This window comes from Mixophyes fleayi, chromosome 2, assembly GCF_038048845.1.
Source record: "Mixophyes fleayi isolate aMixFle1 chromosome 2, aMixFle1.hap1, whole genome shotgun sequence".
Taxonomy (NCBI): Eukaryota; Metazoa; Chordata; class Amphibia; order Anura; family Limnodynastidae; genus Mixophyes; species Mixophyes fleayi.
The window spans coordinates 126,326,258-126,345,352 of NC_134403.1; the positions used below are offsets into that span (position 1 = coordinate 126,326,258).

Here is a 19,095-nt window from a genome sequence, read left to right on the forward strand (position 1 = left end):
CGGTATCAAGTTGGGTACCGGGGCCACCCCACTACGCAGTCCAGATACTTGTTTGGTGGAATTCTGACACGTGGAGGGTGTATTTATTTTATTGTGGCCCCGGTATCAAGTTGGGTACCGGGGCCACCCCACTACGCAGTCCAGATACTTGTTTGGTGGAATTCTGACACGTGGAGGGTGTATTTATTTTATTGTGGCCCCGGTATCAAGTTGGGTACCGGGGCCACCCCACTACGCAGTCCAGATACTTGTTTGGTGGAATTCTGACACGTGGAGGGTGTATTTATTTTATTGTGGCCCCGGTATCAAGTTGGGTACCGGGGCCACCCCACTACGCAGTCCAGATACTTGTTTGGTGGAATTCTGACACGTGGAGGGTGTATTTATTTTATTGTGGCCCCGGTACCAAATTGTGTACCGGGGCCACCACACTACGCAGTCAAGATAGATAGATGCGTATCATAGATAAAGTACATTCAGTGGTGTGGGGCAAATTGAAAAATATTCAAAATGCACTGACATTATCAAAAACAAGAGGTTGTCACATGCTAAAACTCCAACATGTATATGATGGAGAGGATGGAGGAGCAGCCGTATGTGTAGTGTAATGCAGACCTGTTGAAGGTTTTTTATATATTTTATTGTGGTGCCCAGTGCCCACTCCTCTACGCAGTCCAGGTACATTTATTGGTGCGAATCAAACAAGTTGATGGTTTTCTTATTATATATATTGTGGTGACCCACTCCTCTACGCAGTCCAGGTACATTTATTGGTGCGAATCAAACAAGTTGATGGTTTTCTTATTATATATATTGTGGTGACCCACTCCTCTACGCAGTCCAGGTACATTTATTGGTGCGATTCATAAAAGTTCAGGGTTTTTAAGATATTGTGGTGACCCACTCCTCTACGCAGTCCAGGTACATTTATTGGTGCGATTCATAAAAGTTCAGGGTTTTTAATATATTGTGGTGACCCACTCCTCTACGCAGTCCAGGTACATTTATTGGTGCGAATCAAACAAGTTGATGGTTTTCTTATTATATATATTGTGGTGACCCACTCCTCTACGCAGTCCAGGTACATTTATTGGTGCGATTCATAAAAGTTCAGGGTTTTTAAGATATTGTGGTGACCCACTCCTCTACGCAGTCCAGGTACATTTATTGGTGCGAATCAAACAAGTTGATGGTTTTCTTATTATATATATTGTGGTGACCCACTCCTCTACGCAGTCCAGGTACATTTATTGGTGCGATTCATAAAAGTTCAGGGTTTTTAATATATTGTGGTGACCCACTCCTCTACGCAGTCCAGGTACATTTATTGGTGCGAATCAAACCAGTTGATGGTTTTCTTATTATATATATTGTGGTGACCCACTCCTCTACGCAGTCCAGGTACATTTATTGGTGCGATTCATAAAAGTTCAGGGTTTTTAATATATTGTGGTGACCCACTCCTCTACGCAGTCCAGGTACATTTATTGGTGCGAATCAAACAAGTTGATGGTTTTCTTATTATATATATTGTGGTGACCCACTCCTCTACGCAGTCCAGGTACATTTATTGGTGCGATTCATAAAAGTTCAGGGTTTTTAAGATATTGTGGTGACCCACTCCTCTACGCAGTCCAGGTACATTTATTGGTGCGAATCAAACAAGTTGATGGTTTTCTTATTATATATATTGTGGTGACCCACTCCTCTACGCAGTCCAGGTACATTTATTGGTGCGATTCATAAAAGTTCAGGGTTTTTAATATATTGTGGTGACCCACTCCTCTACGCAGTCCAGGTACATTTATTGGTGCGAATCAAACCAGTTGATGGTTTTCTTATTATATATATTGTGGTGACCCACTCCTCTACGCAGTCCAGGTACATTTATTGGTGCGATTCATAAAAGTTCAGGGTTTTTAATATATTGTGGTGACCCACTCCTCTACGCAGTCCAGGTACAATTATTGGTGCGAATCATAAAAGTTCAGGGTTTTTAATATATATTGTGGTGACCCACTCCTCTACGCAGTCCAGAAAGATACCTTGTTGCAACGTTTTGGACTAATAACTATATTGTGAGGTGTTCAGAATACACTGTAAATTAGTGGAAATGCTTGTTATTGAATGTTATTGAGGTTAATAATAGCCTAGGAGTGAAAATAAGCCCAAAAACTTGATTTTTAAACTTTTTATGTTTTTTTCAAAAAAAATCCGAATCCAATACCTTAAATCCGAACCGAGACCTTTCGTCAAGTGTTTTGCGAGACAAATCCGAACCTCAAAAATAACGAAAATCCGGATCCAAAACACAAAACACGAGACCTCAAAAGTCGCCGGTGCACATCCCTAGAATAAAGCATGTCAAAACAGTGTATTTATTTAATTTAGAATAGCTAATATTTGTCAATGCTCCACATAGCCCTCTGTTAACATATGTACAAAATATTGTCTGCAGCATTTGTTTTCAACATATACTGATCTAAGTATTAAGACAGATATTTGCCCTGTTATGTGAAAGAAGATCCTTTAACTAAAGACCCTTAATGCAGGAGCGTAACACTCAATCATGGGCCACATAGCAACATTTAGGTGGGGGTCCATCGATCTGCTCCAAAGACCCCAACACCTGCACAGATGAGCAAGGGGGGGGGGGTCTATAATTGATAAACCAGCATTGCTGGACTGCCTCAACATTAGACCCATCACTGCCCTAATGCCATTTAATGCAATAGGAATATAGCTAAACATACAGCGCCTTATTTACAAAGTGTAATGATGGAGGCAAATCCTAAAACCCTGTGTGCCTTAATTTACACAAGTGTGTCTATATTTTGCACCAGAGATTGGGAGGGTTGAGGGCTGTTCCTGAGCGTCTTCTTTGCAAAGTATGGGGTATTGGTGTACCTAGCTTTGGTGAGTAGTTCAAAATGGAGTTGAGGAACAAGATTATTGACATCCTATATAGGGGTGGAGAAGCTTTCCTTGCTGGGCACAAGGACACACAAGCTTTCCACTCTGAGCAAGGACTTCATTATAGCACCATCTATGAGCTGGCGGAGATCGGTTCTCATCCTAAACCTTATAACTGGATACATTTTGTGCCTTCCAGTTGTACTTTGACAGAGTAACGTATTTCTGGATGCACTTTGTCCAATATAAAAAAGTTTCAAACATACAAATGTAAATAAGACAGTTCAGATGTCCTCTTACTTTCATGATTAAAGTAAGCAATACATGAGACTAAACAAAACAGTATTTTAGGAAAATAATTAAAAGTTTAATTTGTTGAAAGGGGAAGTTTATCTAAAGTGGTAGAAGGTTGGAATTTGTTGTGATGTCTAAACGTTTTTCAGTGCACATGATTTAATTTTTTTTTTTTTACCACTCCACTTGCCTATTATTATTATTATTAATATTTTTTTATAAGGCGCCACAAGGCGTCCGCAGCGCCGTACAGAGACAAACAAAATTACAATACAATGGGAGACAGCACAGTACAGTAAACACAGCAACTCAGTAAGCTCAATGCACAGCTAGAGAGGGCGGGGAAGGGGGAGGGAGGATCCGCAAACGACGGGGCCCAAGAAGGAGGGCGCGGAAGACAGGGAGACCCCCAGGGGGGAGGAGGGAGCGAGAGTGGACGTGGGGTGGAGGACCCTCGAGGAGGAGGGCTAAGTAGCTGGAGAGCAGAGTTAGAAGTGGTGGAAACAGGAGGAGAGATGGCCCTGCTCAGAGGAGCGTACAATCTAAGGGGATCTTCTGGTAGTACAATGACGTTACTACCCAATAACTGATATTTTATGCCTTGGGGATCATCACTCTGCCCTGATTTCTCTCCTGGGGGTAAATGTATGAATCTCCGGATTGTTCATCTCCGGCGTGTTCAGCCTCTTCAGCGCTTAAATTTAAAGCGGCGCTGCATTGTAAAGGGAAGTTTCCCTTTACAATGCAGCGTCGCTTTAAATTTAAGCTCTGAAGAGGCTGAACACACCAGAGATGAACAATCCGGAGATTCATACATTTACCCCCTTGTTATGTGCGTATTGTCGCTAACCAATAACGATTGTCGAACCTCGAGTTGTGTTTCCAAAGCGCAAAGATTTATTCGCAAATAGTAGAATAAATATGCTCAAGCGAAGTAATAATAAATACAGCCGTTACTTATCGCAGGCGCTCTGGATCCAGTGCAGTCATTCAATCCTGAAGTCTGGGGACAAGATGTCTGCACACTGGATCACAAGCTGCTGCTTATATACACAATCAAATACAGTAATACAATGAAGATGGTATAGCTTGCATTTATTGGTCCAGGTCTCAGGAAGGTCCAAGGGGTTGTCAATCATTGGCTCATTAGTTCATCCTAAGGAATCCAAAGGAGGGGGTCACCTCTCCAGGGGGTATGCTCGGCTCTTCCCGCCAAGATTCTTTAGTCTTAAGTAGTTCATAATTCCCTATCATTCATAACTTGTGTATGCACTCTGCGATTCCCTCGCAGAGTGAACCAAACAGTAGGATATGTAACGAGGTTCATTATGATACCACTCATGATGTGATTCCTTCAACCTGTTCCGTGTATTTCACTAATATGCATGTAACTCTGATATAACATATAAATACTACTATATTTCGACATAACTGACTATGTGTTGCAACTACCATTAATGTGTACTATTTTATAAGTATGCGTGTTTGTGCGAATGTATGGTAAAAGACCAATTACTGTTGCTGCCACGTGTAGTGGATGCGTACGCCCTTTCACGCCGTAGCGTGCCCTTGTACGTCGATGCGTACTGTACGCATCTTTTCAGACAAAGACAACCAAGTTTGCTAGACTTTAATTGAAATGACTTTATCCGATAAGCTGACTTCGACACCCTGATCTCCATCAGGTCATATGTACTTCACTGTAGGTCCCTTGTTCTTCTCTCTACCTCAGAACATAGGTACACTCATGTTACGGTATTCCCATCTCTTATGGGAATAAGATCATTCGAATATGCCTGCAGCTTGAGTCAATGTAGGTGTTTATAGTTTGGCACACTGTCAGTCCAAGCAAGCCCATAAATGCAACTTGGCTCTCACTAGTCATTTACTCTGAACTTGACCCAGCATGTCTGTTTATGACCCAATGAGTATCTGTGCTCACATGAACAGCTACTAGATAAGACTATCTTGAAGGCTTGGATTTTGATGCACCTAATACACTGCTCTCTTCCCCATTAACTTTTCAGGTTTACTTAAAGGATCGTTAGGATAATCAAGTTCAGACCACTGCCTATGAACAAGGATCTTCATACTTTAGGCAAAATGCTCATCACAGGAGTATAACAAATTGCTTTCTCTACACCTGAACTCCCATTTACTGGGCTGTATTTCAATCCTTCAATCCCGCTACTGAAGCGTGTTCCCCTCCCAAGTGGCAGTACACCTAGCAAACCACTTAGTGGGCACATCCAACAAACAGGATTTTAGTCTAAGGGGCATTATACACAAATGATGTACATTTTGTATTTTGGAGCCTTTAAAGACATCTCTCTTCAGTGTTCTGTTTACAGTATCTCAGTGTATACAGCGGGTGAAATGAGTATTGAACACATCAACATTTTTCTCAGTAAATATACATTTAATGTGGGTATTGCAATGAAATGTACACCAAATGTCAGAAACAACCCTTGCAATACACAAATGCAAAGAAATCAAACCATAGATGTCCATAAATTAAGTTTTGTGTAATAATGTGAAATTACACAGGGAAAAAGTATTTAACACACTTCCTGAAATTTATTTAACACTTTGTACAAAAGTCTTTGTTGATAATGACGGCTTCAAGACGCCTCCTGTATGGAGAAACTAGTCGCATGCATTGCTCAGGTGTGATTTTGCCCCATTTTTCAACACAAATACTCTTCAAATCTTGAAGGTTCCATCGGCTTCTTCTATGATCTCTGATCTTTAGTTCTTTCCATAGATTTTGAATTGGATTCAAGTCAGGGGATTTGCTGGGCCATTCTAGCAGCTTTATGTCCTTCACTGTGTGTTTGGGATCAATGTCTTGCTGAAATGTCCACCCTCATTTCATCTTCAGCATCCTGGTAGATGGCAGCAGATTTTTATCAAGAATGTCTCGGTACATTTTTCCATTCATCCTTCCTTCAATTATATGCAGTATGCCAGTACCATGTGCAGAAAAACAGCCCAACACCAGGATGTTAGCACCTCCAAACTTCACTGTTGGTATGGTGTTTTTGGGGTGATGTGCTGTGCCAGTTCTCCTCCAAACATGGTGCGTATTATGGCATCCAAAGAATTCAAATTTGCTCTCATCTGACCACACTATATTCTCCCAGTATTTCACAGGCTTCTCCAAATGTTGTGCAGCAAACCTAAAAAGAGCTTCAACATGTTTTTTCTTCAGCAAACGATTCTTGCGTTGTGAGCATGCATACAGGCCATAGGAGTTGTGTGCATTATTTATTGTTTTATTTGAAACAATTGTACCTGCTAATTCCAGGTCTTTCTGAAGCTCTCCACAAGTGGTCCTTGGTTATTGGACAACTCTTGGTTATTGGCCGTTTTATGGTGAAATGATGTTCTTTTCCCTTTCGGATTATGGCTCCAACAGTGCTCACTGGAACATTCAGCAGTTTAGAGACCCTTCTGTAACCAATGCCATCAGTATGTTTTGCAACAATAAGGTATTGAAGGTCTTGAGAGAGCTCTTTGCTTTTACCCATCATGAGATGTTTCTTGTGTGACACCATCGTAATGAGACAACTTTTTATAAGACATCAGTTGTGGCTGATCCAGCTGGCAGGATTGCTTTCTAATTACTGATAGATTTCAGCTGGTGTCTTGGCTTTCCATGCCTTTTTGCACCTCTCTTTCTTCATGTGTTCAATACTTTTCCTTGTGTCATTTCACATTATTACACAAAACTTAATTTATGGACATCTATGGTTTGATTTCTTTGTATGTGGGGATTGCAAGGGTTGTTACTGACATTTGGTGTAAATTTCATTACAATAGCCACATGAAATATATATTTACTGAGAAAAATGTTAATGTGTTTAATACTTATTTCACCTGCTGTACAGTAAAAATCTGACTTTTTTTTTAGTATCATTTTACAACAATCTTAAATGTCCCTTCGTGACTATTTCCTTCTTCTTCAGCAGAGGATATAAACCACTCTCCATCTCATTTTTCATATTAGTACTAGACATAAGTATAGCTATGAAAGGGTTTAATGCCAAGTAAATAAATTGCATCAATGCCTAGTTAGAAATTCCACTTGATTTTCTACTTTACAACTGTAATTCAAATTAGTCACCAGGTTCAAGCTCTTACTTCCTAGATAGAAACGCCAGATGGCATCAGTCCTGTACCTTGGCTTCAGACCTGCTTCTCCCTCCAATGTGTTTATCTGGATAGGAACAAGCGGCTACTGATTGGTGGCAGCTGCTTGGTGATTATATTGGAGAAAAGCAAAGACCCTCAATGTATTCTTTTCTTATGATACCAAATAGACATTACATTACCAATGGTTTTTTTCTACCAAGCCATGTTACATTTATTGTACACCGTTTGTGAGGGAGTGGAGTATTGGGGGAGAGGTGAGGGACTGGGCATAGCCATTTCTAGACACAAATGACATTAAGCTCCCACAGGTATCTAGGCTGTGCTTATAGTGTCACTGGCATCCTGAAAATTAATGCAGCATTTTACTTTTACCGTTTTATGTCTCCCTTTTTAATCCTGATATTATGAAGAATAATTATGTGAAATATTATTTATTCAGTGGGGGAAAACAGCTTTCAAAGCTGAAATTGATTGGAAAACTCTGGTACTAGATTTACAGCAGAGGAAGATCATGGGTATGTGAATTCCTACTCACCAAGAACTCACACTGCTAGACCTCATCTTTCTAAGGTGCATTTGATTAGGGTCAGGTCACCTTTATATTACATTTCTTCTTCACCTGTTTGTTCATTTGTCCCCAAATTTGACATGAGTGTGGATAGAACTTCCTGTAGCCAATCAGACCAACACATAACTTGCAGTAGCACAAAGTATTTCAGTACATGAATGGTGCTGTTGTTGTGGGTGGCAATGACTTCTCCACTTTGGTGATTGTGTTAGTGAAGCAGGGCTGTGTATGACAGGAGTAGTGTCATAATGTGAGGAGGGAAGTGCAAGCAAGTGGGATACCATAGACTGAAAGTTATATTGATATGAACAGGGTAGTGATATGAGGATCCTGTCAAATTGGTGGAGTAAGATTGTGGTATTATATGCGAATACAATATAAATAAATTAATGTACTGTATAGTCTTTGTTTCATTTTCAGTTATATTTTCCCCTGAGCAAAGAGGTAAAATACCCTTTATTCTGGGCAACCTGGAGATAATAGTTTTAAAAATTTAACTTGCTTTCTAACCATACAGCCCTTCAAGGTAGAGTTCTCATTAGATTCACTTTGTAATACTTTCCTTTCTGGATTGCTCATCTTAGGCGGTTGAGCACAAAGGGTATGTTAGGATATATATTGATATGGAGGTAAACATCTGTATATACATAGTTATAGAAAAACTCTAACAAAGATTGTATTATGCATTTTTTTTATATACAATAAGTGGCCAGTACACAATCATTAGCCTAATTTACAACAACTCAACACTCTTTCCTGCTTGTATGTATTACATTTTACTATCCATAGACATCAATCTATCTATCCTATGTTTACTTTATATTTAATGAGGGGAGCCCTGAAGATTTTGAAATTAATATCTTAAATGAAATAAAATTGATCACTCTGGATTTTAAAAAAAGAGAATGTTACTGTTCCATTACATATTTATCAACACATTGACTTGATGTGTTTCTTTAATAGCCACAGACCAGTGTTATGGCCATTCAGGGTATTCTCAACAAGAAAGACATATTACTCTAAAATAAATTCCTGACTTTTAAAACACTATGTAAAACAGATGGTCGTCCATGTCTAAAAGACATTTTGTTAAAGTTGTGACTTAGTAAATCCAAGTATGTGTGTCTGTGTATGTATAAATATATATATATATATATATATATATATATATATATATATAATATATACACAAGTTAACCCGTGCATGATACTCATGCATTCTAGTCAAATCAAGCTACTTAAGGTGTTAAAAAGGTTCTTGTCATGCATTTGGGACTAGGCCAGGCCTCCTCAGGGGAAGAGTGTTACTTCCCGACGTAAGCGCCCTTTTTTAAGTGGTTTTGTCCACATGTCACCACCTCATCATTCTTCTCCATCACCTCATCCTTCGTCTTCATCGCCACATCCTTAATCTCCATCGTCTTACTGTTCTAAAACCTCTCGATACACAACGTTTCTGATAAACACCTTATCGCTGTGCTCAATCAGTCTTCCTTGAAGGGCAGTATTGATAACCTGCACTTTCACATCACTGCTTCTCCGTACTCGTGAAAATGCAACATACAATTGTCCATGACCAAAGACAGGCTCTGGTAAATAAATACCCACACGGTCAAGTGTTTGACCCTGTGACTTGTTAATGGTCATAGCAAATGCCGCCTTCAAAGGGAACTGCCGCCGTCTTAGCTTAAACGGCAGTCCTGTTTTGGATGGACATAAGTCAATCCGAGGTATCATCACCTTCTCTCCTTCAGCAGAGCCAGTCAAAACTTATGCTTGTATCACATTCGTTTTCAGTGCTGTCACTACTAATCGAGTGCCATTGCACAGTCCTCTCTTATCATTCAGATTTCTCAATAGCATAATAATGCTTCCAACTTTCAATCTTAATCTGTGCCTTGGCATTCCGGAAGGAGTCAAGAGTTTGAGCCCTCAACTCGTAAATTTAGCATTTACTACCCTTCCCACGGGGGGAAGAGGGGATGATGGAAGTTAACTGACTTCACTATTATAATTTTTTTGTCAAATAATGTCAGTATACCAAATTTCAGGTCAATTGGATGAGCCCTTTCTGAGAAAAAAGTTTTTTCCACACACACACACACACACACTAACACACGCCGCTAGGCTTATATATACTATATAAATGCCTAGTGGCGTGTGTGAAAAAAAAAAACAAGCTGCAGCGCCACCTGCTGGGCAGAGTTATACACTGACCTATATATTTCTTGAAGGAGAAGTGACAGTTGGGAGTGGTTGGTGGTTGCCGGGGGTGACAGTGGGGAGTTTTTAACACCTTAAGTAGCTTGATGAAGGATGTGGCGATGAAGATGAAGGATGAGTTGATGGAGAAAAATGATGAGGCGGTGGCATGTGGACAAAACCACGTTAAAAAAGGGCGCTTGCATCGGGAAGTAACGCTCTTCTCCTGAGGAGGCCTGGGCTAGGCCCAAATGCATGACAAGAACCTTTTTAACACCTTAAGTAGCTTGATTTGACTAGAATGCATGAGTATCATGCACGGGTTAACTTGTATATATATATATGTGTGTGTGTATATAATATTTATATGTGTGTATAATAAATATATAGATAATATGATCTTTGGCACAGTGTTATATCATAGTAATAACTATAGTGTTCAAATAGATAATTTTGTGCAGAGTCCTTTATCTATTTCTCTATGTGTATCAGGTTGTCCTACAGGTAGTTTGTTCGCAACTTTTAATAGGTAAACTGGGAAAAGTGGATTTGGTTATTAGAAAACTTGAATCATGCAAAGGTCACTGTTTGTAAATATTTGAAATAAAATGCACTTATTAAAATGATCTATCTGTCTATCTATTATAATAATAATTATTTTGATGATACAAAATAGTTAAACAATTAATTTTGCGACCATTTCTTCAAATGTTTTATAACACATTTTAAGAGTGCCCACAAGTTAAGAATTGGTGAAAGAGGTTATGCTTATTATAAGGGGTATGTGCTGCACTCTCCACCCACTCTGGTTTAGTGATAGCATGAGGTCACCACACCTTTTTTTGGGAAGAGGTTATTTTGTTTGAAAAGGTCACAAAACTGGTAGGGTCAGGTTTTCTCAGAAACCCTAACACAGTTGCTTTTTCAGACCAAATTAGACAGCTATGGATAAACAAAGTTTGCCAATGACGTTTACGACACAAACAAGAGAAAAACAAATACTAGATGGAGACATTTTGAGACTAATGGCACAATATGTTTGTATTGCAGATCCCCAGCTCAAGGGCATAGTGACCAGGTTATATTGCAGGCAAGGTTACTACTTGCAAATGCACCCAGATGGAACTCTCGATGGAACCAAGGATGACAGCAGCAATTCTAGTGAGTAACAATAATTACACTGTCTATGGCTTTATGTGAGAGGAATGGAATATAACCGATAGCTTTAATTCGTCGAGTGCTTGCTAAACTAATCAACACAAATGTCTGATAAGTTGATATAGGTTATAGTGCAGTTGTTAAATAAGACTCATAGGATTCCACATTTAACAATTAAAATATAAAATATCTAGTACTTAAACTACAATATATATTTGTTTGACAACCAGATATAGTAAGTGGGTATCTATTATCAATGTGATAATACAAAAACTATAAAAATATGATACTACTCTGTTTAAATATTCATGTTATTTAGTGGCTTTTGTAAACTATATTTGTAGTCTTCCCAACGAACTACATGGAGAGAAACATTTAACATACGTTTTACATTGTAATTTAAACATACACATCCTAGTTTAATATATTATAACAGTGGATTAATTGGGGTATTAGAAACATTTTAGTAAATTTAAAGTGAATGTCCATGATTGATTATGATACAATAGAATACTGTATATTCTGTAGAATACACTGTAGGAATAGCATTATAGAAATGTACATATGTACAATTAGCAAAAAGTATAATGTGTTCTGTTACCCCTCATGTGCAACAATCCCTAGATGTATTGTACTTTACAATCCACTCTGACAAATGAACGCATGAAGAATGTAGACCCACGGCTGTTCTGTAATTATAGCATATTGAGCAGTATATAATCTCTTGTGAGTAATGCATTTATTGGTGGGGAGATCTGCAGAAACATGTCCATACTTAATTTTATTCAAGCTTACTTCTTTCAGACAATATAATGCATTGTCATCAGAAACCTTATCTACTTTGCTTTCTTGACCATCAGTAAAGTAAGCCTGGGCTAATATTAAAAGAAAGGACACTATTCACAAGCCTGATTCTATCTCCAGTTTACATTGTTTGGTGTCACAAAAATTCCTATACAGTCACATAAAATGTACTACCAGCAGTAGTCTACAGAATATATGACACGTTCTTAAGCATTAATTGTAGTAGTAAGAATATTACAAGAAATCCCCCCAAAACAATGTAAAACACTGTATGGATGTCTAACACTTAAAAATGGTTTCATCTGCTTACTGAAAACAATCCAACACGGTTACTATGACCCATTCATTTGTTAAGTTATGTGGACTAATAATGTCTTGTAAACATGTTAAACCTCACAGAGTATTGTATATGTAAAATGTTAGAAAATTTAAGAAAACAGCTATTTTACCGGAGTTTACTGGGATTTTAAGTTCAAAAACAGCAAGAGAACCTCAGATTGTATAGGGCTGTGTTAGAATTGAAAGCCAAAGTCTAAAAACACTTTTTTACTTGTGTTTAACATAAATAAAATAAATATACAGAAGGTTAGTGATGGAAACGGAAACATTTTCTCCTTCTATTGTTGAAGAACTAAGGCTGTATTTTGCTTGGTCACAGTCTAGTTCCATATTAGATTAAATCTGTAGATGGCACATGGATTAGTTTTGCAGATGATCTCATCTTTGGTGTTCTGTTCCCCATCTGGCCATTGAATGCATCCTTCAGTTAGTTTGTTATTCCTTTCATTGTTTATTGTTTGTGTTACCTGTGTGGTTTTGCTGTTCACATTCCTGACATTCTCTTCTACTTTTTATCCCTTTATCACCTGGTCATTCTGTCACCCGTTTTGTTTTCATGAGTTTTTTTACACTGCCTTTTATAGGAGGTAAAGGCATGTTTGTATACATTTTTTGGTTTATAAACATTTAACAGTGCATTTATAAAAATGTCACAAAGTAGTGGGTTTATGTAGCGTAAATATCAAATATATAATTTGGGGGAATGATAACGCCATCAGTTCCCGCCTCTTCCCTAGCCCCAACTGGCAACATATTATCACCATTCCTTCAGTGTTAGGTTTACATCTTTAGCCCCTTAAGGGTGCAGACTTATTCTTAGCACTTTAGAGGTATAAGTGGAGGACAAGTCCTTAGCACTGAAGTGGTTAAACACCAAAGACATGCTAATCACAATAACAAAGATGTGTGCATTAGACCCTAATATCAATATACTATATAATATCTGAATTAAACATGAGTTTTTAGTGCACACTTTGATGAAATTGTCAATGCCCGTCTACCACGAGAAGGGGACCGTATTCAGATGGGTACCTGCACTGAGAATTTATTTTTATAACATGGGTATATAACTCTTTCTGTTACATCTGCATACAGGTTATAGATAATGCTGGTAGGACCTAGCTGAAAGCTACACTAATTAAAATACATGTGAATGGGTGGTGTACTGGGCCAAAGTGGAGGCAGTCAAAGCCTTCAAAGTGCATTAAATACATACTAATCACAATAACAGAACTACCATTGAGGCGGCACTCAAACTTCACATAGGAAAGCAATTGCCAGTGAGACCTGGCAAATCTTGCCATCCGGGGGCACCTCTGTATGTATAGGGTGAAAGCCCTATTGTCGCTGAGAAAACCGATTTTTGCTGGAGATAGGGCTTTCCCCTATTTAAAAAATAGACCCCTTAGTTTAGCAAATTCAGCATTCAGATGAAGGTTTCACATAGTTAAATCCTATATCTTCCCAATTTAAACTTCACTGCATTTTGATGGTCCCTGTCAAATTGTGGTTGAGTCTTGTGTACAGCCCACTCCCACTCCAAATGCAGGGTTTCTAGAGGGGGCGGGTCCAAGCCAGGATGCCAGAGTGCATGTAAGGGGTGCGGCAATCATTTGAGTGTTAGACTGCTCTCCAACTGTTCCCATCCCTTTCAAATACATGGGCAATGCTAGCCAAGTCTCCTGATTCTGATGGGGCAGTACCAGTTTTCATCATCATCAACATTTATTTATATAGCGCCAGCATATTCCGTAGCGCTTTACAATTGGAAACAAACACAGTAATATACAAGGGATAATACAAGGGATAATGCAAGGGATAATACAGATAAACAGGTAAGAAGGCCCTGCTCACAAGCTTACACAGTTTTGTGTGACTTCCTGTTCCACTGCAAAGGTAAATATGGGGTATGTCCTGTTTCACACTGTACGTCTTATTAAAGGCGAGCTGTATGCATCTAATAGTAGTGCATGCAGCTCACCATTAACAAGCAGTACAGTGTGAGGCAGGGCATACCCCCCAACTATCCTTGCTGTCAGGGTACAGTTCTGACTGAGAGTGACACAAAATTGGGACTACCCACCAGAATCAGGACACTTGGCATAATATCCTAGTCTCTCCTATATGTTTTGAGGCTTTCACTACCTGTTGTTGCTCTTGTCTTAAGCTCAGATGCTGCTTGGCTGGATCCTGGATTGTTGGGGTCCTCTTTGGATAAAATGACTGGGTACATGAAATGTGGAAAGTCTAGTGTTGAGAGACCTAATTAGGCCTCCTTCCCTCCAAACAACCCTCAAGTTAAATCAATAGTACTTATGTTTAATAATTAGGCCTCCTTACCTGAAACTGACACAAATTAAATTAATAGCATTCACATTTAATAAGTAGACCTGTCCCCCAACCAACCCCGATATTAAATTAATAGCATTCAGAATTAATAAATAGACCAATTTGCTCCCAACATACCTTGACATTAAATGAATGGTACTCACATTAAATAAATATGTATATTTCTGCTGAAACAACCCAATATTAAATAATTAGTATTCACATTTAATAATTGAACTTATTTCTCCTTATACTGCCCCAACATTAAATAATTAGTGTTCACATTTAATAAATAGCCCTTTTTCTCCCCAACTCCGCCCTGTGTTCAATTAAAATCCCCCAAGCCCCCACAGCATTTATTAAATAATGCCACCACCCTACCTTAAATTAATAATTACTACCATGAACCCACTATTAAATTAAATTGTCCCCACTAATAGTTTAATATGTTCTACCCACTGTTAAAGAATTAGCACCCACACTCTCCATTAAACTAATATCCAGCCTCCACTCCCACACTTACTTTCTTTTTCCGGCTCTGTAGATTTCAGAGGCAGACTCTCCTGTCTGTATCTCGTGTCCTGCACACGTGGAACATGTCATGTGGTGCGCACCCCATGTGTGTTGGGATGTCAGTGCAGAAGTGAGGGGAACAGGATATAACAGAGGAGAAGGATGGGGGCCGGAATGGGTCTGTAGATTTCAGAGGCAGACTCTCCTATCTGTATCTCGTGTCCTGCACACGTGGGACTGCACTATGTTGGCGCAGAAAAGAGGAGGATGGGATGTAACAGATGAGAAGGACGAGGGAGGGGGGGCAGAATGGATATATAGATCTACACCAGTAAATTGGCAGGTCATGAGGGAGTCAACAGCCTGTTAGTCAACAGCCTGTTAGTTAGACTGGGCTAGAGAATGGGGGCAACTGGAAACCCTCCCTTAGTATGCACTCAGCTGCACTTTTTTTGTGACTTAGATTTCTCTGGATCAGGCGCAGTCCTCCTCCTGATATCTAGTCCGCCAGTCTAACAATCTAAAGCGGCTAACTCGCGCATCAGTTCTTTCACAACCCCTCACCTGGAAACACTTGGCTGACTGTCCCAACATTTCTTTACTTTATTTTTTTGTTTGAAAAAAGTTATCTCAAATAGAGAGGTTATTGCTGGTGCAAATAACTATGTTATAACCCTGGGCTCTTCTCATAGACTTTGATTATGCAAACTCCCATGCCAAGAAAAGTATCTACATGATATTTCCATTCATGTTAAATAATGGATACACATTATTCATCGCTTGTGGTGCCCTTTGGCTTAATGGAATCTATTACCATAACAGTAAAATGATGACATACACAATGTAGGTAAGAGATAGAGGCCAGCTAGCACATCTGGTTACACCAGTCTGCTTATTAATGATTTATTCTCAGGATACACTTCTGGTTATATCTGGCAAGTATACATTAATGTATATGGCTTATGACTATGTTATATGCATGCCTATGTTATGTACATACATAGACATTAAACATTTAGTATATAATGAAGTATGTTTGTATTAGCATATTCTTGTAAAAAGGTATATTGATATAGTGAAGCTTCAAATTTCATCCATACATTTTTTTCTGGATCTCAATAACTATTTACTGCACTGAAAAACTTCAGATGTCCGTGGTATCATTATATTGATGAATATTTTTGTGATTTTGCAGCAGATTACATTTAACAAATGCACCTTTGTTCTTACAGCATTATTCAACCTCATACCAGTGGGTCTTCGTGTTGTTGCAATCCAAGGTGTAAAAACGGGGTTATACATTGCAATGAACGGAGAAGGTTACCTGTATACATCAGTGAGTACTACATTTTGTTTAATGGTTCCTTAAGTTGGGAAATGTGAACAAATTAAACAAATGTATTATTAACTATTACCAAACTATTTTTAATATAATGTCACTACAGCAATTGAAAGGAAGTAAACTATCACAAAATGTGGAAATATGTGAAATAATGACCTTTACAAGTTATATAAAGCATGCCAGTTGTAGAAAGCATTATTTTCTAAAAGATCATGGTTTAAGTGTATAAATCACATCTGAAAATGTCATTGGTTTAAGACAGAACTGCTGTCTGTAATGTGTAGATGTCACATAAACATGTTGGGCACACTTGCCTTGCAATAGAGGTGCAAAATAAACACAGTGATGCACTAAAAGTCTGGCTTCAAGGGGACGAGGAAGGGAAACAGAAAAGATAAACAAGAGAGAGGCGAGAAAGCTTCTTTCAATGAATATTTCAAATAAATCATCCCTGCCAGTTGGTGCTCTGAGTATATAACATCAAGCAGTTGAAGTACTAGAGAATTAATATGCAATCTGGGACATTGGTAGGTTTTCAAAAGACCCTGATATCAGACCCGACGTAAGCCCACCACTTTCGTAAATGTAGTAAATGTAACCACCATGCTCATACAAAGTATACAGTTATACTTTAGCACTGGAGCTGAGTTCCAAGACAAAGCTTATTCGTAGACACTCCTACACACATGGGATAAAGCTACACTTTACCACTAATATAATAATAATAATAATAATAATAAAAACACAAACACAAAATCGCTTTTCAAGATAACCCAAGGCACTGTGACTAAGTTTTGTAGGCTGGACCCCTGATATCAGAGCCTAGAGAAACCATGTTAATTAGGCCTACTCTTGTAGGCACACCTTATGCCTCTTTCAACTTGAACCTCCATCTAACATATCATCTTTAAAGCCTCTTGTGACATATGTGGCAATTACATCTAACACTTTATAATGAAGTCATGATAGTTAACATTAATAATTGGAGTTATACAGTCATGGTGTAGACTCAGTGTCAGAACACTGCAGTCACTTCCAGGGCCAGAGGTGAGTGGCACCTGGTAATGTTGGTTGACTGATCTGTACCCCTCTTCTGGGCATGTGCTTGGGGATAACGCAGTGAAGCTCCCATCTGGTTCTTGGGCATGCTAAAAAGAGTGAGGAGTCTTCTGAGCATGCTCTGTGCTTTACTGCTCATTCACAACCCCTTGTGCATGGCAGGAAGAGCAGAGCAGTGCCCCATTAAGCTGGACCAGTGATGCTGGGCCACAGATTTTGCTATGGGACCCAGAGGTGCCATGTTCCTCTCCTATGTAAATCATATCTTAAGCAATAGAGAGATGGATCTACCTATTTTGCTACGCATGGTGGAAATTAAAATCACGCCCTTTTAATTTCTTCCAAAGGCCAACATATGGATTTATTTAGCGCATTGTTAGTGTTAAAAATCACAGTCCACCAGTGACAGCAAGAAAATCTGCATTATTAATAATCCTATAGTACTACCTGAGAGAACTGATTCCACCTTCATCATTTTTATGTAAAGCTATAATTTGTAGGGATATGATCATCTTCATCATCATCATTTATGAAGTGCCCCAGATTCCACAGCGCCATGCAGTCACAGTACCCAAACACTGCGTAATACAAATAAATATTGGATGTCATTTTATTTTAGATTTATAAAAATAAAATCTTAATTTTAAAACCCCACACAAGAAGGATCAATGTATACATAGGAAGTAATAATTTTGTATTTCATACTGGCTTTTACTAGCTCACAATTCTCAGCTTTCCCTGACAGGGCAGTTAATTTCTGGGTTAAATTTTAACACAGAAATATGGCAACATGAAGTGAGCAACTTTGTGTTCTGACAACCACAGTGAGACAAATATAACAGTTCACCCTTCCATAAACATATAAAACGTACTACAAGTTATTATCATCTGTTAACAGACCTTATTGGTTTAGAAACACACCCTACAATGTACTCAGTTGGCTTACTGTCAGGAAGTCTGATGTGCATAGTAAAAATGTCTTACTTCAGAGAGCTTTAATAGATCCTTATATATGGTGATCACTTGTAGCCATGTCATTTGATGTTTTCAAATTTAATTGTTAAAAACGGGAATACACAACTGTTAGTGAGTGATATGGGGATTAGCTTATCAAATTGATTCATATTTTATTATAAAAAATAATGCATTGCATGAAAAGAGTATTAGAAATCTCAGATGAATTTTGTGACCGTTTAAAGGTATGTAATGCTTTGCAGTACTATTTACTTACTACTAATAGACATTATACAGCACCGTTATAATGCAATTCTAAAACTTATTACTTAACAAAGCTGTCATGACAACACAAAAGTGAACACACACATGCGAAGAATGGAAGCCTGGGGCTTGTCACATCACACAATGTGCTGGTTGTAACATGTCAGCTATATGTATAGGATTGCCTTGTTTTTTAATTGCC

The 19,095-nt window shown here is 38.6% G+C and overlaps 1 protein-coding gene across 2 annotated transcripts in view; it reads left to right on the forward strand.

The window, feature by feature from the left end:
• Positions 1-19,095, forward strand: part of FGF14 (fibroblast growth factor 14) — a 514,840-nt gene that overhangs the window by 363,090 nt on the left and 132,655 nt on the right. For both annotated transcript variants that reach the window (XM_075199952.1, XM_075199953.1), the window contains exons 2-3: positions 11,183-11,293; positions 16,507-16,610. In XM_075199952.1, the coding sequence (XP_075056053.1) occupies positions 11,183-11,293; positions 16,507-16,610 (215 nt within the window). The remainder of the gene's footprint in view (positions 1-11,182; positions 11,294-16,506; positions 16,611-19,095) is intronic.